Source organism: Moschus berezovskii, chromosome 18 (genome assembly GCF_049115385.1).
Source record: "Moschus berezovskii isolate FMDL1 chromosome 18, NW_MosBer_1.0, whole genome shotgun sequence".
Taxonomy (NCBI): domain Eukaryota; kingdom Metazoa; phylum Chordata; class Mammalia; order Artiodactyla; family Moschidae; genus Moschus; species Moschus berezovskii.
In genome coordinates this window covers 15,382,474-15,408,977 of record NC_142477.1, presented here as the reverse complement: position 1 = coordinate 15,408,977, position 26,504 = coordinate 15,382,474, and the positions used below count along the sequence as shown (strand labels likewise).

General features: G+C 44.6%; 1 protein-coding gene across 3 annotated transcripts in view; it reads left to right on the top strand.

The window, feature by feature from the left end:
* Nucleotides 1-26,504, top strand: part of CTNND2 (catenin delta 2) — a 487,037-nt gene that overhangs the window by 27,581 nt on the left and 432,952 nt on the right. Inside the window, exon 4 of one of the 3 annotated variants that reach the window (XM_088827632.1) lies at nt 8,185-8,755. The exons of the other annotated variants lie outside the window; for them this stretch is intronic. Within the exon in view, the coding sequence (XP_088683758.1) occupies nt 8,185-8,755 (571 nt within the window). The remainder of the gene's footprint in view (nt 1-8,184; nt 8,756-26,504) is intronic. 3 annotated transcript variants of the gene reach the window in all.

The window sequence follows — 26,504 nt, the reverse complement described above, 5'->3', positions numbered from 1 at the left end:
TTCTTCTTCTGTACAAATGTTTGTGTTATTAAAGTTATACTAAAGGAGCCTCTTGCTGAAATAAATGTTTTCCATAGTGTATTTTTGCCAAGGCTCATGTTTCTTAGAAAGAGTTGCCATCAAAAAGTCCCTCTTAAAGATAAATTTGTATGAGACTCATGTCATTGCTTTAATTTTTTCTTCTTTATTTTCTTGCTAATTGGTTGTTGTGTCTGATTCTTTGCGGCCCCATGGACTGCAGCACACCAAGCTTCACTGTCCTTCTTGTCTCCCGGAGCTTGCTCAAACTCTTGTCCATTGAGTTGGCATTGCCATCCAACCATCTCATCCTTTGTCACCCCATTCTACTTAGTAGACCATAGTATTGGCCACAGGAAATACTTTTGAGAATATTCATTGGTAGTGACCCTAATCATCCTTTTATTAAAGTGAGTTTGGAGAGAAGGAAAAGCCAGTACCTAGGGTACAAAAGTCTGTACTTCCCTGTTTCTATGAGTGGCTTAGGGGCCCTGGGGCAGTGGGTCCACTTTGTTGTTCTTTAGTCACTGAATCGTGTTCAACTCTTTGTGACCCCAGGGACTGCAACATGCTAGGCTTCCCTGTCCTTCACTATTTCCTGGAGTTTGTTTAAACTCTTGTCCATTGAGTTGGTGTTGTTCTCCAACCATCTGATCCTCTGTTGTCCCCTTCCCCTTTTGCCTTCAATCTTTGCCAGCATCATGTCTTTTCCAGTGAGTCATTTCTTTGCATCAAGTGGCCAAAGTAGTGGAGTTTCAGCTTCAGCATCAGTCTTTCCAATGAATATTCAGGGTTGACTTCCTTTAGCATTGCCTGGTTTGATCTCCTTGCAGACCAAGGGATTCTCAAGAGTCTTCTCCAGCACCAGAGTTCGAAAGCATCAATTCTTAGGCACTCAGCCTTTTCTATGGTCCAACTCTCACATCTGTATATGACTACTGGAAAAAAATATAGATTTAACTAGATGGATCTTTGTTGGCAAAGTAATGTCTCTGCTTTTTAATATGCTGTCTAGGTCTGTCCTAGCTTTCCTTCCAAGGAGCAATTGTCTTAATTTCATGGCTGCAATTACTGTCAGCAGTGATTTTGGAGCCCAAGAAAGTAAAATCTGTCACTGTTTCCACTTTTTCCCCTTCTGTTTGCCATGAAGTGATGGGACTGGATGCCATGACCTTATTTTTTGAATGTTGAGTTTTAAGCCAGCTTTTCCTCACTTCATCCCAGTGGTAATGACTTCAGGGATGGCGTGTGGACTCCCCACAGAAGCTGTCTCTTAATTTTATGTTTCGTATGAGTTTTCACCTAAAGCAGTGCTCCTCAAAGGAATTGCTAGACAAGGCACTTGATGATTTTATTTGGCCATTTCTGAAATCAGATCTTTTTCACAGAACCAGGATTTTCTATCTTGGGGATTATTTAAAGAGAGGACTTTCTTCTGAAGACAGTTTCAAAAGAGACATTATTGAGATTCTGGGAGCCGTGACTGTAGTGTTCAAGCAAATTGATTTTCTCCCAGAGACTCAAAGGCACAAAACTTACTTTGTGGGTGTAGATTCCTTTTAGTGGCATATTACAGGCACATTTCATCTAAGACTTTGGCATTTTGGAGTTGGTGCTTTCTTCTTGTTTCCAAGTTGTGAGAGTAAATGGCTTTGTCCATAGTGCTGTACAAGCCTGGAGCTCTGCACAGACTTACCCTGGTGAGTTCAACACATTCTCAGACGTGTTGATCAGGAGCGCGTAGCTGATATTACAGAATCGTGTTACCAGATCCTCTGGTTTGGCAATGGATTTCTTCAAAGATGTACATAAAGACGTACACCATAAAGTCATGCACACTGTTTTTACTTTCAGAAGTTATTCGGGCTTCTTTACTCATTGAAAGAATGTTCCCTGTTGTTGATGTTATTTTTCTCACCATTTATTCCTCCCTGCATTTGCACTCCTTCAAACACCAGCCAGACCTCTTCCCACCAAACCCACTGCTACGGTCCCACGTTTGGGCTCTTCTGTGGCCCTGGCCTGACGCCTCGTCCTTATTTCTCTCCCTCTCTGCCTCTTGTGACGCTGATTTTGTCCTGGAGCACCACCCTGGCCGCTGACCTCCATCCCCACAACCGGGGTCATCTCCAGAGGAGAGAAACCCTGCAATGACTTATTAGGTTCACGAGTGTGATGGTGATGCCAGGAAGATGAACCATGATGAATACAGACTGCTGATTGCTAGTCATTAGGCTCCTGTCTGTGAAGCCACGGAACACAGGTTCCAGCTTGCCATTGCTGACATCTCTGACCCAGCTGCCTAGCATTCTGGGCAGGAGTTCCCCTTGACCCAGAGTTAGGGGCCTTGCTGACGTTTCCAGGAAACTTGGCAGGTCTAAATGCATCTTCACCAGGACTGCTTGTAAATCTCGGGTCTGCTTTATAAAATGTGGTCTCGCTTGGTGACACTGCTTACTCGTGATCTGAAGTCAAGATTCCTTCAGAGTTCAGGCTGTCAAGTCCCTAGTGAACTGGCTGTAAGCACTGGGTCTTTGTTTTGTTTTTTTGCACATGGCCAAATCCCCAGAGAATGAAGCTTAAATAAGTTTCCAAGTTTGGAGAATGTTTCCCCCCTCATCGCCCTTACGCCATCTCTGCTCCTTCTACAGAAAATATAACCTGAAAAGGTCAATAAGCAACTCTATGGGTATTAAGGTCTTGCCATGTTCCGGCCCAAGAACCCCATGTTTTGGGGATTGGAACTTCCCAATAAAAAACAGTGTAATTGTGAGCCCGGTAGTATTCTGAAAAAAAAATTTTAGTTTTATTATCTCCAAAAGAACGTCAAGATAAAATATTCCATGTAGGAGGACTGCAGAGAGAATTTCAAAAGAAAGCATCATATTTTTACATGGAATATAATAGGCTCTTGTTAATGGATTATTGAATTAATGAGTGAATTACTGCATGGAACTTGAGTACTTTTAGTTAATGGGAATAATGTATATATTGCCTAAATTCCTACTTCAATATTCTTCCTACTATACTTTGAAAATACATTTTCCCCTTAAACACTTTTGTAAAATAGGCATAAATCCACCGCATAATTACACAGTAGGACTCAGCACACCACATATAGACATACAAACACATTATGTAAAAATCACAGCTGTAGTATATCCTAAATCTGACCCATCTACACTCATATGTAAATTATAATGTAGATGAAATACTTCATCTTATAAAAGAACTTTGATGAGTTAATGTATTGTTCATGTCTCATTAACACACACACACACGATCTTTTTTTTTCCCTTGCAGTATAATCTACATAAAATGTCCATAGAAATTAGAAATAACGTCTTATTTTTCTCTTGATCATTTTTCCATAATGGGAAGCAAGAAAGGAGCAACAAGCAATTTAACGTGCACAGGACTCTGCCTATGGGAAATATTTAATCAGAGCATCTACTTAAAAATGTTCTGCTTCCTTGTCACTTTCACATAGATGGATTCCCCACTTTGGAGGGATGGAAAAGGCAATTAAAACAGTCCTTTGGTTTGAGACTGATTCAGACTGATGGGAGTGACAATCCCAATAGGAACTGCCCTGGTCAGTAATACATACTGTGTGATCCAGGACAATATTTGGGCTCCATCTTCTCAAAATATTTCCAAAAATTCTTATGTCACCATTTATTAAGGATCTCATCATCAATATACAAAATTTTCAGTGCACATCACTTGTACACACACATTTCTAACTATTATAGTAGGATGTTTGGTCATTAGTTTTTTATTTTATTTTTTTGATTTACAGTTTTATTTGTAGTGCTAACACATGTTTAATGGGGAATTGAGCTTCCATGACAGCAAAGAGATGAAATTCTCTGTGTGTTGAAATGTGCTCATGTTATTTTTAATCCAGTGACCTAGGTCATAATAAACCATCCTATGAACTGTATAGCTGTCTTAAAGTGTATCCCTATGAGTTGCTAAAAAGAAATTACATAATGGAACAAAACATAAACACAAGAGTTGAGACAAACTCCTAAAAGAATACTGTTCTGTCCAACCGATGGTAAAAAACAAATTTTTCTCTTTAGCCAAAGAACCATTCTTAGGCACTTATTCTTGTGTAGGCTAATGCAATGGAGTATAATACCCCCAGATTAATTATTAAAAACTGTAGAGGGCCTTATATAAGTGTACAATCCAGGAAAGTAGCCACTAGACACATCTGATTATTTAAATTTAAATTAATTCAAAGTAAATGTATGTTAAAATCCAGTGCATGTGTCTAGGGCCCAGGCGTGTATTGGCTACCATATTGGACAGTACAGATATAGAACATTTCCAGCATAGACAATAACCAACTTAAAATGCGTATGCAATTTTATTGTTTATGATGTTTTGCTTATAAAAAAGCTACTGGCAAAATTTCATCAAGAGAGATCCTACAATATTTTAAAAGGTTTTTGAATTGCTGCTGTAGCCTGTCAACATACCTGGAAATAGTGTGGCTGTTCTCAAAACTTTTACAGATTTGAGAGCCATTTAAGAACCCTTATGAATAAGAATCAGCAGAGTTAGCACTTTTCCAACTGTAAGTTCCAACATATTAAAAGGAGAAATAAAGTATTTTCACAATTTATTCAAGGTTTCCCTAGGATCCATGTTATTCTAATACTTAAATACTAGAATGCTACATGATGTTGTTTTAATTTATATTAGTATACTTTAGTATTTATTTTATTGAAAGCTCTGCTACTGAGGAAGGCTTCCCTGGTAGTTCAGACAATAAAGAATCCTCCTCTCAATGCAGGAGATTCAGGTTCGATCCCTTGGTTAGGAAGATCCCCTGGAGAAGGAAATGGCAACCCACTAAAGCTTTCTTGCCTGGGAATGCCATGGACAGAGGAGCCTGGCAGACTACAGTCCATGGGGTCACAACGAGTCGGACACGACTTAGCACTAAACCACAATGACGCTACTGAGGAAGAGGGTATTTGTTGTCACATAGGGTTATTAATGTTATAAATCCAAGACATAACAAAAAGTATTTCTTCTGTTGTAAGCAGCGGACTCTCAGGGCTCTTTCTTGTGAGCAGGGACCCTCAGGGTTCTTTCTCCTCCTCATGATCCCTCTCAGAGGCTTTTCTGTCTCTTACCAGCTGGGTTCTGCACAGCAGAATGTTGTTTGGGCCCCAGGAGAGCTTCCAAGGGAAAGTAAAGAAAGATGGTCACTCTCTGCAGCTTAGCAGTAATTCTTAGCCCAACAGCACCTTCGAGGAGATTGTTAGAAATGCAGACCCTAAGGCCCACTTCAGAACCCTGAATCAGAATCTCTTCTAGGTCAGAGGCTTGCACACTTTAAACAAGCATCGTGATCACCTTGAGAACCTGATAAAAGGCAGATCCTGGGGCCCCTCCCCCAGAGTTTCCCACTCTGTAAAGATGCGGTGATGCGGGTGCTGCTTCTGATTGATCCAATCGATGGATTGGGACCACACGTGGAAAACCACTGCTCTGGGGCTGGCTCATTCTCATATTCAATTCTACACTGGAATCTCCTGGTGAGCTTTCCCAAAGCCTAATGTTTGAGTCCCACCTCCAGAGTCTCTGAATTAAATCGCTAGTGGATACAGCCTGAGTACTGAGTTGTTTTCGTTTTTGTTTTCAAAAGCTTTCCCAACAATTATGATATGCAGCTAGGTCTGAGAAATGTAGGCTATGTATTTCATGCTCAGAACTTCTCCTGGGAAGGAAACACAACTGGATGTGAGCAACCTGCCCCTCCCCCACCCAATGACAGGGGATCCAGGTGAGCACACCAGCTGTGCCGAGCTTCTCCACCATGGAATCCCTCAGGTCAAAACCTCAGGACCAGCTTTGTTAACCATTCCTTCATTGATCCCACAAACATTTATGGTATCTCTGCTATGAATCCTTCTTGTTCTAATTACTTCTTTGTTCATCACTGAACAAAATCATGGAGCTTACATTTTGCTTTCATTCTTACTGTGAAAGTCAAAATAATTTTCTTCAGTCATGCTGAAGACAAACCAGAACTGAAAAGTAGTTACAGCAATAAATATACATTCTATTTGGAAAAAAATTTAAAGTATTGCAATCGGGGGAAGAGGCTTCATTATAGAAGTGGGCTCAATGTCAAAAACAAGGAAAAGGAGGAATATCGACCTCTGGGTTGGGAAGATTCCCTGGAGGAGGGAATGGCAACCCACTCCAGTATCCTTGCCTGGGAAATCCCATGGACAGAGGAACCTGGTGGACTGCAGTCCATGGGGTCACAAGAGTCGGACATAACACAGTGACTAAACAACAACAACACAGCCGGGGGGCAGGTTGCAGGTCAGTAGATGGATAATTATTACGAGGAAATGTCAGGGGGAAGGGTATTCTGGCTAAACTGACTTAGAAGGATTCTTGCTAGAACTGGACAATGCAGAGCCATGATGAGAAGAGAGTTCAGAGGTGCCTGACCACACTTGGTCAAGAAGAGAAACTTCCTCAGTGGATTGATACACACACATACACACAAATACATGACACACACATCATGTATAAATGCACACACATATACCCACATATGCAATATATTCCTATGTAAATAAATATGTGCCCCCCTCCCCCCACACACACCCCTCACACAGACTGTTTTTTAACAGACTCTAGGACACTCTTGGAGAAGGCAATGGCAACCCACTCCAGTGTTCTTGCCTGGAGAATCCCAGGGACGGGGGAGCCTGGTGGGCTGCCGTCTATGGGGTCACACAGAGTCGGACACAACTGAAGCGACTTAGCAGCAGCAGGAGCAGGACACTCTTAAAAGAGGATTTTGATGTTGCTCAATTAGGATCTTCACTTGAAACTGACATTCTAGATAAAATTTGGAACCTGGCATTGTGTGCAGATGGAAGTCCCTGGTCTGTTACTTGCCAGTTGCCATTCCAAAGCGGGTGGAGGGCAAAACTGAAACTTTTAATAACGGAAAACATCTGTTCAGTCTCTCTCCCCACCTCCATCTCATGCGGGTCATCCTCCCCACCTGTTTCCCACCCCTGATTTCAAATACTGCCTTCCCCGCTTTCTCTCTTTCTGTGGATAGTCCTACCTCCTTTTCACACAGGCCTGCTCTCAAAAACTTTGCTGCTCCTCCGGGAAAGCCTGGAAGATCCCAGAGGTCCGGCCCAGAAGTGGTTGACAATGTAGTGTTTTCATTCGAATGCAAATTTGTCTCTGGACCGGATTCAAGGAAAGTGCTTTCCCCTCCAACTGTCTCTCCAGCTCCACCCCGGCCCTTGTTGTCTTTTGTGTCCTTGTTAATAAATGAGAGGCAACTGGCTTTCAGTGTGAAGACACAGCTGCAGGGGGCTCTTAAAAGCGAGCTGGAGAGAGAGAGATGCTCAAAGATTTGGAGCCTGGCGTTAAAATCTAGAAAAGGGAGACTTTTTTTTTTTTTTAAGTCTGTCCATTTACAATCGCTCTGCTTCCTCTGGACATGCTTTTTGTAAAGCCTGAAAGCCCAAGCATATTTATTCCGACTTCATTATCTCCCCCTCCTTGTAACTTATCCACAAAGAACAGTCAACGGGAAAATGACAACAGAATAAACTCCACGAAGTTATGTTTATTTCTTACGGTTCTCCAGATAAGTATGCGACTTGGTCCATCTCAGAGGTAGAGATGGTGGTATCCGGTGAAATGCCCTGTGCGGGTCGGGGGGCGGTGGCGGGGGAAGAGAAGGCTGAACGCCTGAATTTCTCAAAGGAACAGACCCTGATTGCCTTCAGGTAACCTGCTGAGTGGCCTTTTCAAAGCTAAAATGCGATGCCTCCGCCCTTCCAGAAACCTCCGAGATGTATAAGCAGCATCCGTGTCCCACTTGTCGGAGGGGGTCCCGCATCGCATGCCCTGGTCAGCCCCGCTTTGCTCTCCGGATTTTTCCTATTTTTGGGGGGGGAGGATGAGCCCCTCCAGAGGGGCTCGAGGGGCGCCCGCGTCTCCCCCCGCACCCCCACGCCGCGCGGTTCGGCTTCCCGGGTCCCGCGCGCCCCGAGCCGCCCGGGGGATCGCCGGGGCCGGGCGGCTCGGGGCGCGCGGGGAGGCTCCCTCGGCTCCTCGCTGGCTAAGCGCGCGTGTTCTCTGCTCTCCCGCGCACAGGGCACCACGAGCCGCGCGGGGCACCTGGCGGGGCCGGAGCCCGCGCCGCCGCCGCCGCCGCCGCCGCCGCGGGAGCCGTTCGCGCCCAGCCTGGGCAGCGCCTTCCACCTGCCCGACGCGCAGCCCGCCGCCGCCGCCGCCGCGCTCTACTACTCGAGCTCCACGCTGCCCGCGCCCCCGCGCGGGGGCTCCCCGCTGGCCGCGCCCCAGGGCGGCTCGCCCACCAAGCTGCAGCGCGGAGGCTCGGCCCCCGAGGGCGCCGCCTACGCCGCGCCGGCGCGCGGCTCCTCGCCCAAGCAGTCGCCCAGCCGCCTAGCCAAGTCCTACAGCACCAGCTCGCCCATCAACATCGTCGTGTCCTCGGCCGGCCTGTCCCCGATCCGCGTGACCTCGCCCCCCGCCGTGCAGTCCACCATCTCCTCGTCGCCCATCCACCAGCTGAGCTCCACCATCGGCACGTACGCCACCCTGTCGCCCACCAAGCGCCTGGTCCACGCGTCCGAGCCCTACGGCAAGCACTCGCAGGAGCTGTATGCCACGGCCACCCTCCAGAGGCCGGGCACTCTGGCAGGTAAAGGGCTCGCCTCTTGGCACCCCCACCCCCGGGGAGGTGCTGGGGGCCGTCTGGGCGCGCGGTGGGGGACCGTGCGGGAGGCAGGTAGACTCAGGCTGGACTTGGTGGTGGGCAGGTGTTTAGCATCCTCTGAAGGTAAGGGAAGCGGAGGGCGTCCCTAGACAGGCTGTGTTAACTAGCATCTGAACTCAAATCTACCGGTTGCTTCTGTTTGGAAGTCGTGCATTCTCGCAAACTCGAGTGCTTTTTTTCTGTCTTTCCGTCTCTGTCTCCCCCCTCTCGCGCTCTCTGTCCACCCCGCCCCCAATCTGCAGGTATCCATCCTTTAAGTCAAATTTAATCAGCAGTCACAAAGACCTGTTGAATGTATCCAGAAAAAAAAAAGAGCACAGAGAATAAAAACGACAGTGTTTCTATGATCACCTGTAGTTCTCTGCATTGAGTTGCAGAAAAAAAGTAAGGGGTTTTCTTAGCTATAGAGCAGACATTCAACTTCCAAAGATTTCAATAGTCGTGAAAAAGTTACCTGTGATGAACTGCCTGGAATTTGTACTACTTTGTAGTGGCTTGATTATGTTTTGTCTAAGTGTAGTTACTGAGAAAATGAAAGGAACTTCCAGACCTGCCATTGAGATTGCGTAGATCCCAACAATGGGAAAAAAGTAACCAGTGATGAAGTCTCTTGAGTGTGTTGCCTGTTTATTAAGAGGGATGGGGTGGGGAGCTTGGGCTCAACGGGTTTGGGGGATGAAACCTGCATTTCCTTGCCAGTTTGGAGGAGGTGACATTTCTCTGGTCCTTATGCCCATCAAAGACCAAGCTGAGCTGGGAATTCACTGATGGTTAACACCGTATGTTCAGCTTAAACAAGACACTGTGATTGAAAGACTAATGTTTTGTCTCCTAAAACACCTGACAACAACCCTAGATTTATTGTTGACTTTTTTTTTTTTCCTCTTATGGAAGTATTTGGTAATTGTGTCATTCTGGTAACAGATGCTGCTCTCATATGTTCCCCTTCTTGACATAAATGGATGCCTGTGAAGATAAACAGGATAAAGAAAAGGAACTTGTTGCATACATGAGGCAGGTGTCCAAGGGCTTTTTGAAAATTGCTGGTGTGGACTGGTCTGGCATAACAGGACGCGGGCAGGAATTCTGCTGCCTCCAAATTACGCTAGGTATGCTGCTTCTCTCACTCCTGCTCTCACTTTAATAGAATTTTGGAAGTAGCACTCATGATGTCAACCTAGTGCCAGTGGACAATGCCTGTTATGTAGGTAGGGACTCAAGAGTGGCCTTCTGGTTGGAAAAGGGGCCTAGGATAGACCTGTGTGGAAACATAGTTTAGGTAAGTTTGGAAACTTTGTTTTAGAAGTTTGCAAAATAAGTTTCTAGATCGTGGCAAGGCGTGGGGACCTGGTGAGCTTGTGGGAGACTCAGGCCCTTGGACCCTCTTCCCAGCCACCAGGGAGAAGAGGGTGGGTCCTAGAGGGTCCCAGTGACTTTCCAAAATCCCATCTGTTCCCTGCAGAGACCCGGGGAAAGAAACCAGGAGCCTTAACTTCCGTCTCTTTTTCCCAGTGATCAGATGTGCTAAACTTGGGTGGGTTCCACTCAATCACATTATGAAAAATAGGGAGTGTGTGTCTGGTGGAGAGGTGGTGGGGTCAGTGGGGTGGGAGCTGGGGAGGGGCGATGGGGCGGAATGAGAGCCTGACTGCTCCTAATGTCACTGAATATAGTGCTGGGCTGTGCTTGGCCGCTCAGTTGTGTCCGACTCTTTACAACCCATAGACCCCCCATCCACCCCAGGGTCCTCTGTCCATGGGATTCTCCAGGCAAGAGTACTGGAGTGGGTTGCATGCCCTTCTCCAGGGGATCTTCCTGACCCAGGGATCCAACCCAGGTCTCCCGCATTGCAGTAAATTCTTTACTGTCTGAGCCACCAGGGAAGCCTAGGGAGAGGCTTTAAAAGTGTATGGGCTTCTTCCCAGGTGGAGCTAATGGGTAAGAACCCACCTGCCAATGCAGGAGACATAAGAGACATGGGTTCAGTCCCCGGGTAGGGAAGATCCCCTATAGCAGGGCATCATAACCCACTCCAGTACTCTTGCCTGGAGAATCCCATGGACAGAGCAACCTGGTGGGCCACAGTCCATAGGGTCGCAAAGAATCAGACGTGACTGTTGTGACTTGGTAAGCATGTGAGTGTTAAGGAGATCGTTTAAACTCTGATATCTGGAGTGAATGTTTCTGAGGATATGATGTGTGTGTGAGAGAGACAGAGTGTCAGGAGTCTTTGTCCAGAAACAAGGACCTTCGGGTGCGCATCACAAGCCCATGTGCCTTCACTGCCCTCTTCATTTCCACCCCTTCCTTGCACTGTCTGACCAGATTTCATTTTTTGCTCCCTGATGGGACAAGAATCAACATACTATTGATGGTTCTTGATTTCTGAGCTACAAGAAGCACTTTTAATGTTTCAGTTACTTTGTTTCAAATGCATACTTTTAAATATTCATTTGAAGATTTTTTTCAAGCAAATTGCTGCTGGTGGTTTTTGAGTTTCAAATTATTCTATAACTCTGCATAAATACTTGGGTTGCATGAGATCATGAGATCATTGGCCTTATTTAGAATTTAGCAAAGTATGGCCCATGAAAGGTGTGGGGACTGATTCTGACAACGATGAGAACTCAGGAGCATTGGAGCTTATGGACTCTATACCTGAATGTGTATGCTTGATACTGTTCCAGGCATCGTAAAGTTTGGAGCCACCTGGTCTGCTAATTGAAAGTGCAGTTAAAAGGCAAGCTTGAAAAAGAGCTTTTGCATTTCAGGGTTGTGACTTTGGAGATTTGTCACTGATGACTAGGAAGTGTGAACACTGGGATAGATAGTGATTTTCACTGTTGAATACATTAATCCCTTTAATTATTTGTTAAGCACCTCTTATGTACTGGCACTGATTTGGACCCTAGGGAAACAGAATTGATCAATATGAACCAAAATCCCTGGCCTTGTTTCAGCTGGAGAAGATAGAAAATCACAGGCATTTTTAGCAGAGTGACCAGGGAAAGCTCTAATGAGAAGGTGACTTTTGAGTCAATTATGAAGGCAGCGAGGATACTGGCCACATTAATACCCAGCAGAAGGGCATTCTGAGCAGAAGGAACAGCATGTTCAAAAGCTGGAAAATGGACGTGTGTCTGATGTGTTTGCAGAATGGCAAGGACACCAATGAGGGTGTGTCAGAGAGAAAGAGGGCAAAGAAATGACACAGACTCTAGTGAGTGACCAGCAAGGTGGGGGTGGAAGCTCAGATCAGGGGAGGCCTCAAGATTTGGGGATGCTGACTATACCCCTATCCATGGGAGCTGTTGAGGATTTGAACAGAGTGACACAGTATGACTTAGTCTATAACAGAACACGCTGCAGAGAATCAAGGGCAAAACAAGGAGGACGAGTTGGGAGGTCCCTGCAGTAAGGTAAGCAAGGGATGATGATGGCTTGGGGGCCAGCATGGACGCATTGGAGGCCGTGAGGAGTCATGTAAGCCTGGGTGTGTAGATAGAGCCCAGCTGACCAGACTGTCTCATGGACTGGGTGATGATGGTAAGAGAGAGAGGACTGGAGGATGCCTCCGACTCAACAACCAGCAGAATGGAATCAACCGCTGACTGAGATGGGACAGGATGCAGAAGCATCTGGTTGGGTTTGGAGTCAGCGGCTTGGAGATGGGACTTCTGTCTATCAGAAGGCACGTGGGAAGTAGACAGGTGAATACACAAGTTGGAGTTCAGGGGAAAGCCCAGGCTGGAGATAAAAAAATCGGGGAGTCATAAGTAGGTGGTATTTGAGACTGAGAATCTTAAAAGAGTTTCTACATAGAGAAGAGGTCCACGGGCTGAGCCCAGATGCCTCCCACCAGTGCAGAAATCTATGAGTAGAACAAGAACCCAAGCAAAAGAAAGAGATAAGCCAGAAGTATAGGTCAGTGTCATTTCTTAGGTACCAAGAGAAAAGCATATCTCTTGTCGTTTCCCACAACTTTATGAGCTCAGTGTGATTTTTACCTCCATTGTACAGGTTTGAAAACTGAGGCATATCATCAAAGATAAATCCCTTACCCAGAGTCACCTTGGCTGGAAGTGACAGGGATGCAGTTTGAACCTCCGTCATTATCACTTTGAATCCAGCATCTCTGTAGTCTTCAGTACACATGGTATATGGTTGCTGTTGTTCATTTGCTAAGTCTTGTCTGAGTCTTTGAAACCCTGTGGACTGCAGCACATCAGGCTTCCATGTCCTTCACTGTCTCCCAGAGTTTGCACAAACTCGGGCCATTGAGTCGGTGATGCCATCCAACCATCTCATCCTCTATCCTGCTTCCCTTCTCCTGCCCTCAATCTTTCCCAGGATTAGGGTCTTTTACAATGAGTTAGCTCTTCACATGGGGTGGCCCACGTATTGGAGGTTAGAGGTATTGTATGTTATTGAAGAAAGACACCAAGAACATAGAAATGCCATACAAGTTTTCAACTTATTTAAATGACTAGTGATTTTGAAGAAGCAGAAGTATCTCAAAAATATGTCAACATCCTGTTGACTATGATTACAGTACCAACTTTTGTTCAATTCTGTACAGCAGATAACATAATCCTTTCATTTTCTGGTTTAGAGCAAAATTAATCCTGTTAAAAATAGACATCTGAGTTGTAAATACATATTAAAGTTAAGTCAAACATCAGAAGCTTATTTTTAGGTAGAAATGAAATGGATTAAATAAAGATTCTTAGTCAATGATTGTCATCAAAACTGACCTAATTGCGAAAGGAATTTGTCCAGGCTTGTCCCTCTTGTTCCCCCGCCAAAGAGACATCAAACTCACAATTTAGAGGGGATCACACACTGTAAAGCTCACATTCCACATTCTTGGAGATCTGATTCATTCCCTGATTTGTTAATACTTTCAGGTGCACCTGTTTTAAGAAACAAACAAACAAAAAAAAAAAAAGCCTAATCCTATTTAAAAGCTTTGCAGTCTCTGCTGTCCATTTTCTCAGAGGAAACCCGAGGTCTCCTCAGGTAATAAGCAAGTTTATTTATCACATGGTACTGGACGTGGTCAGAATGCAATGTGATATCTGGCTGCTTCTGCCCTTTTAAATTGCATTTCCTATACTTGAACAATTCTTATGAACCTTCCAACTCACCCTTAAGTTAAAAAAAAAAAAAATTCTAGTTTAGATTTACTAGTTAGAATGTGATATGTCTGTGATGTCAATCAACAGTTTAATCTTCTTTCCAGAGTGGTTTACGGCTGGCTGTCAGCCAAAACTTCCTGGGGTTCTTTGGCACTCAGCCTCACTGGGGACCTCAGCTGCAGAAGCTCCAGTGGTTTCCTTGCTAGCCACACCCCTCAGCCTCAGCCCCTTATCAGAACCTCACACTCTCAGAGCCCAGGCCCCGCCCAAGCATCTTTTCCTGGCTCAGAAGGTAAAATAGATCTGTCTCCTGCCCTGTGCACTCAGCCATCCTGCACCCCAGAACACTTGGTGGGAGAATGGACTGATTCCTAGTCATGGACTCTCTCCAGTTTCCACCAACAAAGTGATTATTCAGCCAGCCAGCCAGCCATTTACGCTCTACAATTCTAGGATCCCAGTTTATATGTGTGGTCCCCTGGACCCACTCTCTCCGAGGAGGGGCGGGTACTAAAATCTCTTCAGCAAACCTCCGCTCTACTTGCTGTTCCCTAACTGCCTCCCTCTTTCTGGAGACCCAGACTCCAAGACATTCCTTTGAAAACCACTCTGTGCAGCATCTGATTGCAACATAGTGTCTGATTTCTGTCCAGTTGATGTCCATCCAGGTCAGATAAGCAACGGGGGGGAGTGTATCATTTCATCACCCGTTTTCTGTACAGTGAGTAGCTGGATCAGGAAGTAAATGTTTGGGATGCTAGGGGTCACAAAGGCTTTCCTGATGGGTTCTTTTTTGTTGATTCATGGAAACAAGTATCTTCCCTTCTCTCTCTACAGTCTGGTGACCTTGCTAGTTAAAATGGGGTGAACAGGTCTTTTTGTTCTTTTGAGAGCAGCATCTTTATGTACTCTTCGAGGCTGGCCTGTTCAGTGTTTGATACTTACATGATATTGGTCATGCTGTAATTTAACTGGGAACATGTACCTTTTAAAAATGACAGTGAACCTTGGACAACAGTTAAGGTGACATGACTCTCTCCACTCATTAGCCTCTCCGAGCCTCAGACCGTCTGAAATACAGAGTACAGAATTAAATTAAGCAGGGAATGAAGTCACAGAAGAGACAGAACAGAGAGACTGGAAGGTGGGTGTCACCAACAAGCAAATCATTGAAAAGGTTCTAGAAAGCAAAATAGATAGGAGTGATAAGCAATGAAAGTGTGGACATTTCTCCCAGGAATCTGCTGCGTCTAGGAGGTGAACCAGCTCTTGTGGAATGCTTGGACAAGCTCAACCTTATGAGCTGGGGTGCTGGAGAGAAGTGAGGCTTGAGATGGAAGGATTTAAAGTCAGTGCTTGAGACCATGATTCCCTCCTCCCATCTCATCCCCTCCCTCCCACCAAGATGACGACCCTGTGGCCAGTGCTTACTCCAGGCAGAAGACTAGGCATGGTCTCTTGAAGAAAGTGAACAAACTGCCTGAGAAAGGTAGACTTCAGTTATGGCACTTGGTGGTCTAGAGAAAGTTCACTTCATACAGGCTTGTGGGGTAGTGAGCTGACACCCACCAGCTTGGAGCTGCCCTCCACTGTCTCATTCTGCAGAAGTATGGCCAGCCCACAGGTTCCACTCTTCTCATCAGTTCTAATACAAAGAAACACAGTGAAAAGCATTTCTGTTCATGCCATAGCAGAGGAAACCAGCCCTGGGTTTCTTTCTCTAATATGAGGAATTACCAAGGATTACTAAGGAATTTGGGTGAATTAGTGGCATGAAAAAGAAAACCAGAAAAGTGAACTGTCTCTTGGAAGAAACAGAGATGATTTATAGAAAAAGGAACGTGGGATGAAAAGAGACAAGCTAAAACTTTAGGTTTAGGACTGAGAAGGATTTAAGAAGATCTTATATTTATTAAGAAAGAATTGAGTTGATATGTGAAAGGATCAAAGAACAAGAAAATCTTTTTCTGGCTGTAAAAATATAACTACCCACATTAAAAAATTTGATACAACGAGTGGGAAATAGTCAAGGAAATCACTGGGTAGGCATCACATAAAGAGAAAGAAATAGACAAAACTACAGCAAGAGCCATAAAGGAACAAACCCAGGAGATCTGACATATTACTGCAGCCTCAGAGAGAAAAATGCAGAAAAGCAAATTATCAGTGGAGTAACACAGAGCAATTCCTAAGAGCCGGGGGACCTGTGTCCTCGTAGGAAATACCCTTTGCTTGGAATAAAAAATATTTCATCTTCTGTATCATGAAACTTCATAGCACCAACATAAAAAGACTCTGAAACCTCTGGAGAGGAATAAAACAGATGGCACCTGACTTGCAGTAGTGACGCTGGAGGAAAAAGAACATTCAGGTGATGCCCTAAAAAAAATTCAACCTAAAGAGCCTCTTGATGAAAGTGAAAGAGGAGAGTGAAAAAGTTGGCTTAAAACTCAACATTCAAAAAACTAAGATCCTGGCATCCAGTCCCACTACTTCATGGCAAATAGATGGGGAAGCAATGCAAACAGTGAGAAACTTTATTTTGGGGGGCTCCAAAATCACTGCAGATGGTGACTGCAGCCATAAAATTAAACGACACTTTGCTCCTTGGAATAAAAACTATGATCAATTTAGACAACATGTTAAAAAGCAGAGACATTACTTTGCTGACAAGGGTCCATCTAATCAGAGCTGTGGTTTTTCCAATAGTCATGTATGGATGTGAGAGTTGGACTATAAAGAAAGCTGAGCACAGAAGAATTGATGCTTTTGGACTGTGGTGTCAGAGAACACTCTTAAGAGTCCCTTGTACTGCAAGGAGATCCAACCAGTCCATCCTAAAGGAGATCAGTCCTGAATATTCATTGGAAGGACTGATGCTGAAGCTGAAACTCCAATATTTTGGCCACCTGATGCAAAGAATGGACTCATTGGAAAAGACCCTGATGCTGGGAAAGATTGAAGGCAGGAGGAGAATGGGGTGACAGAGGATAAGATGGTTAGATGTCATCACCAACTTGATGGACATGAGTTTGAGCAAGCTCCAGGAGTTGGTGCTGGACAGGGAAGCCTGGCATGCTGCAGTCCATGGGGTCTCAAAGAGTCGGACATGACTGAGCAGCTGAACTGAAAATCTATGCATAGCTCGATTATCCATCAGCTCAAGAGTATGAGATATTTTCAGACTTGCAAGTGCTCATGAAACCTGTCTCCTAGGCACCCTTTCCTAAATGTGACCTCAATTGGATGATGTATTCTTAGCTAAATAAGGGCATAAAACAAGAGGAAAGCATGGTACCCAAAGAAGCAATGTGTACTGACCAGAAGGGCTATGAAGAGTTTCCCCTGAAGGAGTCAGTGTGGGGAGACAGCTGGGTAACAGGAAAGGTGGGACTTGACACCTGACTGTGGACGATCATGAATGGAATGTTGGGGAAATTCCAGAGGAGTCTGCATAATTCCAGTGTTTAAGAACAGAACAAGTAGAAAGATGAGTAAGAGTAATGAATTTACTTGCAGTCCTATTGAGTTTCACAAATACAGGAGGCAGTGGTCATCAGCATAAATTGAGGAGCTAGACAGATGTGTGCGCATATCTTGATTCCATTGCTTACCAGCTCCGTGACACTGGATAGCTGGGTTGAGCCTAGTCAGTCTTTACTGGGTGCCCTCTCAGGTGTGACCACACACCTGTGAACAAGAGGCCCAAACACCTGTTCTCTTACAGGTGATGGTCTGATGCTGATAGGGTATTAGATGGTGAGAGGGGCCAGGGAAAGGAGGACTGACAGAAGCAGAGATGTCCTAGGGCAGGGTGGCCAAGCTTTCCTCTGCAAGATGTCCATTAAGCAAACACCTGGATGTTCCAGGCACAGGGAACAGCCAGTGCAAAGGTCCTGAGGTGAAATCATGCCAGGCTTGTTTGGGGGAACAGAATGGGGCTTCTCTGAGATTGCTCGCATTTCCTATAGTGAGGATAACAGTGCTGCAGCTATTATACTGTCGTTGCAAAGGTCATATGAGATTGAGAACCATGCCTGTCAATTGCTTATTTGCATGTCTGCATATTAAAAGTGTCCAGTACTGATGAGAACTCTGCTCCCTCTGTGGGTTCACTGATGAAATCTTTTGGGGATCAAGAAGCTTATACTTCCATGGTTTCCACTCAAGCTGCCTCTGCTGTGTATCCTGACCACACTGATGTTCTTTGTTAGTAATACCCTATGAATGAATACTGGAAGAGGTCAGTCTTCATTCCAATCCCAAAGAAAGGCAATGCCAAAGAATGCTCAAACTACCGCACAATTGCACTCATCTCACACGCTAGTAAAGTCATGCTCAAAATTCTCCAAGCCAGGCTTCAGCAGTATGTAAACCGTGAACTCCCAGATGTTCAAGCTGAATTTAGAAAAGGCAGAGGCACCAGAGATCAAATTGCCAACATCCGCTGGATCATGGAGAAAGCAAGAGAGTTCCAGAAAAACATCTATTTCTGCTTCATTGACTATGCCAAAGCCTTTGACTGTGTCAATCACAATAAACTGTGGAACATTCTGAAAGAGATGGGAATCCCAGACCACCTGGCCTGCCTCTTGAGAAACCTGTATGCAGGTCAGGAAGCAACAGTTAGAATTGGACATGGAACAACAGACTGGTTCCAAATAGGAAAAGGTGTACGTCAAGATTGTATATTGTCACCCTGCTTATTTAACTTCTATGCAGAGTACATCATGAGGAACGCTGGGCTGGAAGAAGCACAAGCTGGAATCAAGATTGCCGGGAGAAATATCAATAACCTCAGATATGCAGATGACACTACCCTTATGGCAGAAAGTGAAGAGGAACTCAAAAGCCTCTTGATGAAAGTGAAAGAGGAGAGTGAAAAGGTTGGCTTGAAGCTCAACATTCAGAAAACAAAGATCATGGCATCTGGTCCCATCACTTCATGGGAAATAGATGGAAAAACAGTGGAAACAGTGTCAGACTTTGTTTTTTTGGGCTCCAAAATCACTGCAGATGCTGATTGCAGCCATGAAATTAAAAGACGCTTGCTCCTTGGAAGGAAAGTTATGACCAACCTTGATAGTATATTAAAAAGCAGAGACATTACTTTGCCAACCAAGGTCCGTCTAGTCAAGGCAATGGTTTTTCCCGTGGTCCTGTATGGATGTGAGAGTTGGACTGTGAAGAAGGCTGATCGCCGAAGAATCGATGCTTTTGAACTGTGGTGTTGGAGAAGACTCTTGAGAGTCCCTTATACTGCAAGGAGATCCAACCAGTCCATTCTAAAGGAGATCGATCCTGGGTGTTCATTGGAGGGACTGATGCTAAAGCTGAAACTGCAATACTTTGGCCACCTCATGCGACGAGTTGACTCACTGGAGAAGACTCAGATGCTGTGAAATGTTGGGGGCGGGAGGAGAAGGGGACGACCGAGAATGAGATGGCTGGATGGCATCACCGACTCTGTGGACATGAGTTTGAGTGAACTCCGGGAGTTGGTGATGGACAGGGAGGCCTGGCGTGCTGTGATTCATGGGGTCGCGGAGAGTCGGACACGACTGAGCGACTGAAATGAACTGAACTGATGAATGAATAAGAAATAAGGGGGCTTCCCTAGTGGCTCCGTCGGTAAAATTCTGCCTGCAGTGTGGGAGACCTGGGTGCAATCCCTGGGTTGGGAAGATCCCCTGGAGGAGGGCACGTCGGCCTACTCTAGGATTCTTGCCTGGAGAATCCCATAGACAGAGGAGACTGGCAGGCTGCAGTCCATGGGGTCACAAAGAGCCGGACACAACTGAACGACTAAGCAGAGCACACGCATGGAAGAATAAGGGCTTCCCAGGTGGCACAGTTGGTAAAGAATAAGCCTGCTCAATGCAGAAGAGAAGCCGGTTCAATCCCTGGGTCAAGAAGATCCCCTGGGAGAGAAAATGGCAGCCCACTCTGGTACTCTTGCCTGGAGAATCCCCATGGACAGAGGAGCCTGGAGGGCTACAGTTCACGGGGTCAAAAAGAGTCAGACATGACTAAGCATGCACAGACTCACATAGATGAATAAACCTTGTGTGGTGAAAAAAAAGGGAGGCTCAGTAACTGATAACTATTGTTACTCTGCAGAGTCATGATATCAGCCCAGTCTGTTGGGCATTCACACTTAAATAAGATGGAGCTCATGACTCGAGGGTTCTCCATTGACAGGAAGGGGTACAGTGACATCAGTTCAGAAGTAACTCGTGGTATCAAGAGCTATGAGAGAGGACCAGGGTCTCGGGACATCCCTGGAGGGAGAGGCATGTCCAGGTAGGCGGAATGGGGAAAGGGTCCCTAAAGAGGCAGCATTTGAGGCTGGGTTTAATAAAGTACAGCTGAACAGGTTCAAACGGGAGAAGAGGGTATAGCTAGGGAGGGATGGGTTAGATATTAGTTAAAATTGTATGAAACATCTTGTAAGCTTCTTTTCACTTGGAGTTAGGACCCCAGGAGCAAGGGAGTGACTGAGATCATGGAGATTGGAGGCAAGGTGAGGGTGTGAGGAGATTGAAGAGGAATGGATTAAAGCAAGGACCTGATATTGTGCAGTGTGACCAAAAATAAATGGGGTTTAGTCACTAAGTCGTGTCTAAGTCTTGAGACCACGTGGACTATAGCTTACCAGGCTCCTCTGTCCATGGGGTTTCCCAAGCAAGAATACTAGAGTGGATAGCTGTTCCCTGCTCCAGGGGATCTTCCTGACCCAGCTATTGAACCAGACTCTCCTGCATTGCAGGTGGGTTCTTTACCAACTGAGCCATCAGGGAAGTCCCACCAAAAATAAATAAATGAAAGAAGGACCTTACTGTAGAGCACAGGGAGCTCTTCTTAATACTCTGTAATGACCTATATGGGGAAAGAATCTAAAAAAAGAGTGGGTATACATGTATGTATAACTGATTCACTTTGCTGTACACTTGAGACTGACACAACATTGTAAATCAACTATCCTCCAATAAAAATAATTTTGAAAAAGCAGGGGACAAGTTCTCCGACCCCAGAAATGAGCCAGCTCTCAGGATATTTCCCTCTGCCCTCATTGAAAAATGGGCCAGGTAATGTGCAGTCACATGTTCCCCCTGGTCCTGGACTCAGAAGTTACTTATTTCTTCAGTATTCCTGATCACATGGACAGCTGGTAGAAACAGTCTGCTGGAAAATGCTCATATATAATGTTAAGTCAGAGAAAGAAAACAGAAAGGCTTCCTAGTGGGTCCCCAGAACCCAGCAATGAGAAAGCCTGGCTTGCGTCTGATCCCTGGTGTGAGTTTCTCCTATTTCTCAGGCCCCATGCCTCTGAACTGAAAGTCAAGGGAAAGCTGATGGTAAAGTACTTCTGGTTCTCTGTGCTGCTTACGCATTTTAGATTATCAGTTCAGTTCAGTTGCTCAGTCGTGTCTGACTCTTTGCGACCCCATGAACCACAGCACGCCAGGCCTCCCTGTCCATCACCAACTCCCGGAGTTCACTCAAACTCATGTCCATCGAGTCGGTGATGCCATCCAGCCATCTCATTCTCTGTTGTCCCCATCTCCTCCCACCCCCAATCTCTCTCAGCCTGAGGAAGGCTTTCTTATCTCTCCTTGCTATTCTTTGGAACTCTGCATTCAGATTCTTATATCTTTCCTTTTCTCCTTTGCTTTTCGCTTCTCTTCTTTTCACAGCTATTTGTAAGACCTCCTCAGACAGCCATTTTCCTTTTTTGCATTTCTTTTCCATGGAGATGGTCTTGATCCCTGTCACCTGTACAATGTCACGAACCTCCATCCAGAGTTCATCAGGCACTCTACCTATCAGATCTAGTACCTTAAATCTATTTCTCACTTTCACTGTATAATCATAAGGGATTTAATTTAGGTCATATCTGAATGGTCTAGTGGTTTTCCCTACTTTCTTCAATTTCAGTCTGAATTTGGCAATAAGGAGTTCATGATCTGAGCCACAGTCAGCTCCTGGTCTTGTTTTTGCTAACTGTATACAGCTTCTCCGTCTTTGGCTGCAAAGAATATAATCAATCTGATTTCGGTGTTGACCATCTGGTGATGTCCATGTGTAGCATCTTCTCTTGTGTTATTGAAAGAGGGTGTTTGCTATAACCAGTGCGTTCTCTTGGCAAAACTCTATTAGCCTTTGCCCTGCTTCATTTCGTGCTCCAAGGCCAAATTTGCCTGTTACTCCAGGTGTTTCTTGACTTCCTACTTTTGCATTCCAGTTCCCTATAATGAAAAGGACATCTTTTTTGGCTGTTAGTTCTAAAAGGTCTTGTAGGTCTTCATAGAACCGTTCAACTTCGGCTTCTTCAACATTACTGGTTGGGGCATAGACTTGGATTACTGTAATATTGAATGGTTTGCCTTGGAAACGAACAGAAATCATTCTGTCATTTTTAAGATTGTATCCAAGTACTGCATTTCGGACTCTTTTGTTGACCATGATGGCTACTCCATTTCTTCTAAGGGATTCCTGCCCACAGTAGTAGATATAATGGTCGTCTGAGTTAAATTCACCCATTCCAGTCCATTTTAGTTTACTGATTCCTAGAATGTCGACATTCACTCTTGTCATCTCCTGTTTGACCACTTCCATTTTGCCTTGATTCATGGACCTAACATTCCAGGTTCCTATGCAATATTGCTCTTTACAGCATCGGACCTTGCTTCTATCACCAGTCACATCCACAACTGGGTATTTGTTTCGCTTTGGCTCCATCCCTTCATTCTTTCTGGATTTATTTCTCCACTGATCTCCAGTAGCATACTGGGCACCTACCGACCGAGAGAATTCCTCATTCAGTATCCTATCATTTTGCCTTTTGATCATGGGGTTCTCAAAGCAAGTATACTGAAGTGGTTTGCCATTCCCTTCTCCAGTGGACTGCATTCTGTCATGCTGCTGCTGCTGCTAAGTCACTTCAGTCGTGTCCGACTCTGTGTGACCCCATAGACGGAAGCCCACCAGGCTCCTCCGTCCCTGGGATTCTCCAGGCAAGAACACTGGAGTGGGTTGCCATTTCCTTCTCCAATGTGTGAAAGTGAAAAGTGAAAGTGAAGTCGCTCAGTCGTGTCCGACCCATAGCGACCCCACGGACTGCAGCCTACTAGGCTCCTCCATCCATGGGATTTTCTAGGCAAGAGTACTGGAGTGGCTTGCCATTGCCTTCTCCGGCATTCTGTCATAGGTATGGATTAATTTGGGCAAACAGGTGTCTGTGGTAGCCACTCACTTTTAAGTATCAGCATAGTTCAGTGATATTAGTTAACCAGTATCTCTGCCTTAGCAAATAGGAAGCTTCTTTTAAACATTTTTTTTTCTTTTTATCTAGGCAAGAGGGATTATGGAGAGAATCAACTCTTTTAGTAGCTGTGAAAATAGTCTCCAATAATTAATAACTCAGAAGCTTTCAGAATGGAGTTTATTTGCTACCCAACCTGCGTCAAGTCCTTTCTGCCATGATATTTAACCAATGGGAATTTTTATAATTTTTTAAAAATTTATTTTAGTGAAGTATAGCTATTTACAAGGTCATGGTAGTTTCATTTGTAATTTTAAAAACTTAGTTGTATATTTTAGTCCATATTACACAGAATATATAAGTTTTGTATAATACTTATAATTTCTGCCTATTATCTATATTTTAAATATATGACAAGAACTTCCCTGGTGGTCCACTGGTGAAAACGTCACATTCCAATGCAGGGGGTGTGGGTTTGATCCCTCATTGGGGAGCTAAGATCTCACATGCCTAGCAGCCAAAACTACAAAACATGAAACAGAAGCCATATGTAACAAATTCAGTACAGACTTTAAAAATGATCCACAATCTTTAAAAAAGTATTTGATGAAAAGCACTATGCACACATCTATGTATATGTATATATGAAAAGTGAAAGTTGCTCAGTCGTGTCTGACTCTTTGCGATCCCATGCACTGTAGTCTGCAGGCTCCTCTGTCCATGGAATTTTCCAAGCAAGCATTTTGGAGTGGGGTTGCCATTCCCTTCTCCAGGTCATATTCTCAACCCAGGAATCAAACCCAGGTCTCCTGCCTGGCAGGCGACTTCTTTACTGTCTAAGCCACCAGGGATACACTTAAGTATATGTACATACATTTATATGTGTCTAAATATATGTGCTTTATATATGGGTAAACTTTGCTTTGCTCTGGGATAACTAAAATGAAGAAAGTAGGGAAAACCACTAGACCGTTCAGGTATGACCTAAATCAAATCCCTTATGATTATACAGTGGAAGTGACAAATAGATTTAAAGGACTAGAAATGATAGACAGAGTGCCTGATGAACTATGGACAGATGTTTGTGACATTGTACAGGAGAGAGGGACCAAGACCATCCCCAAGAAAAAGAAGTGCAGAAAAGTAAAATGGCTGTCTGCCGAGTCCTTACAAACAGCTGTGAAAAGAAGAGAAAAGCGAAGGAGAAAAGGAAAGATATACCCATTTGAATGCAGAGTTCCAAAGAATAGCCAGGAGAGATAAGAAAGCCTTCCTCAGAGATCAGGGCAAAGAAATAGAGGAAAACAACAGAAAGAGAAAGACTAGAGATCTCGTCAAGAAAATTAGAGATACCAACGGAATATTTCATGCAAAGATGGGCTCAATAAAGGACAGAAATGGTATGGACCTGACAGAAGCAGAAGATATTAAGAAAAGGTGGCAAGAAGACACAGAAGAACTGTACAAAAAAGATCTTCACCACCCAGTTAATCACGATGGTGTGATCACTCACCTAGAGCCAGACATCCTGGAATGTGAAGTCAAGCGGGCCTTAGAAAGCATCACTATGAACAAAGCTAGTGGAGGTGATGGAATTCCAGTTGAGCTATTTCAAATCCTGAAAGGGCTGCAACCAATATGTCAGCAAATTTGGACAACTCAGCAGTGGCCACAGGACTGGAAAAGGTCAGTTCTCATTCCAATCCCAAAGAAAGGCAATACCAAAGAATGCTCAAACTACCGCACAATTGCACTCATCTCACACGCTAGTAAAGTAATGCCCAAAATTCTCCAAGCCAGGCTTCAGCAATACGTGAACCGTGAACTTCCAGATGTTCAAGCTGAATTTGAAAAGGCAGAGGAATCAGAGATCAAATTGCCAACATCCGATGGATCATCAAAAAAGCAAGAGAGTTCCAGAAAAACATCTATTTCTGCTTTACTGACTATGTCAAAGCCTTTGACTGTGTGGATCACAATAAACTGTGGAAAATTCTGAAAGAGATGGGAATACCAGACCACCTGACCTGCCTCTTGAGAAACCTGTATGCAGGTCAGGAAGCAACAGTTAGAACTGGACATGGAACAACAGATTGGTTCCAAATAGGAAAAGGAGTATGTCAAGGTTGTATATTGTCACCCTGCTTATTTAACTTATATGCAGAGTACATCATGAGAAACACTGGGCTGGAAGAAGCACAAGCTGGAATCAAGATTGCTGGGAAAAATATCAATAACCTCAGATGTGCAGATGTTACCACCCTTATGGCAGAAAGTAAAGAAGAACTAAAGAGTCCCTTGATGAAAGTGAAAAAGGAGACTGAAAAAGTTGGCTTAAAGGTCAGCATTCAGAAAACTAAGATCATGGCATACAGTCCCATCACTTCATGGCAAATAGTTGGGGAAACAGGGACAGAATTTATTTTTTGGGGCTCTAAAATCATTGCAGATGGTGATTGCAGCCATGAAATTAAAAGATGCTTACTCCTTGGAAGGGAAGTTATGACCAAACTAGACAGCACATTAAAAAGCAGAGACATTACTTTGCTGACCAAGGTCCTCCTGGTCAAGGCCATGGTTTTTCCAGTAGTTACATATGGATGGATGTGAGAGTTAGACTATAAAGAAAGCTGAGCTGCGAAGAATTGATGCTTTTGAACTGTGGTGTTGGAGAAGACTCAAGAGTCCCTTCGACAGCAAGGAGATCCAACCAGTCCATCCTAAAGGAGATCAGTCCTGGGTGTTCATTGGAAGGTCTGATGTTGAAGCTGAAACTCTAATACTTTGGCCACCTGATGTGAAGAGCTGACTCATTTGAAAAGACCCTGATGCTAGGAAAGATTGAGGGCAGGAAGAGAAGGGGACGACAGAGGATGAGATGGTGGGATGACCTCACTGACTCAAAGGACATGAGTTTGAGTAAACTCTGGGAGTTGGTGATGGACAGGGAGGCCTGGCGTGCTACAGCTCATGGGGTTACAAAGAGTTGGACACGACTGAGCGACTGAACTGAACTGAAGTGAAATACCTAAATCTCTAAAGGCTGATATCAAGCAGATCTATATGTCTATTATGAAAGCATTGACTTTGATACAAAAAAGAATGTATACTGAATTTTCCTTTAAACAAAAGAGGCAGAGCATTTATTTAAGTAGGTTAACAGTCTCCCTGAGGGCAACTGAACCCTCTGCATATTTCAGAACTCCTCACCACACTTCATCTAGTCGACATTCAACAAGTATCTTCAACTGTTATAGAGCTCACTAATTTG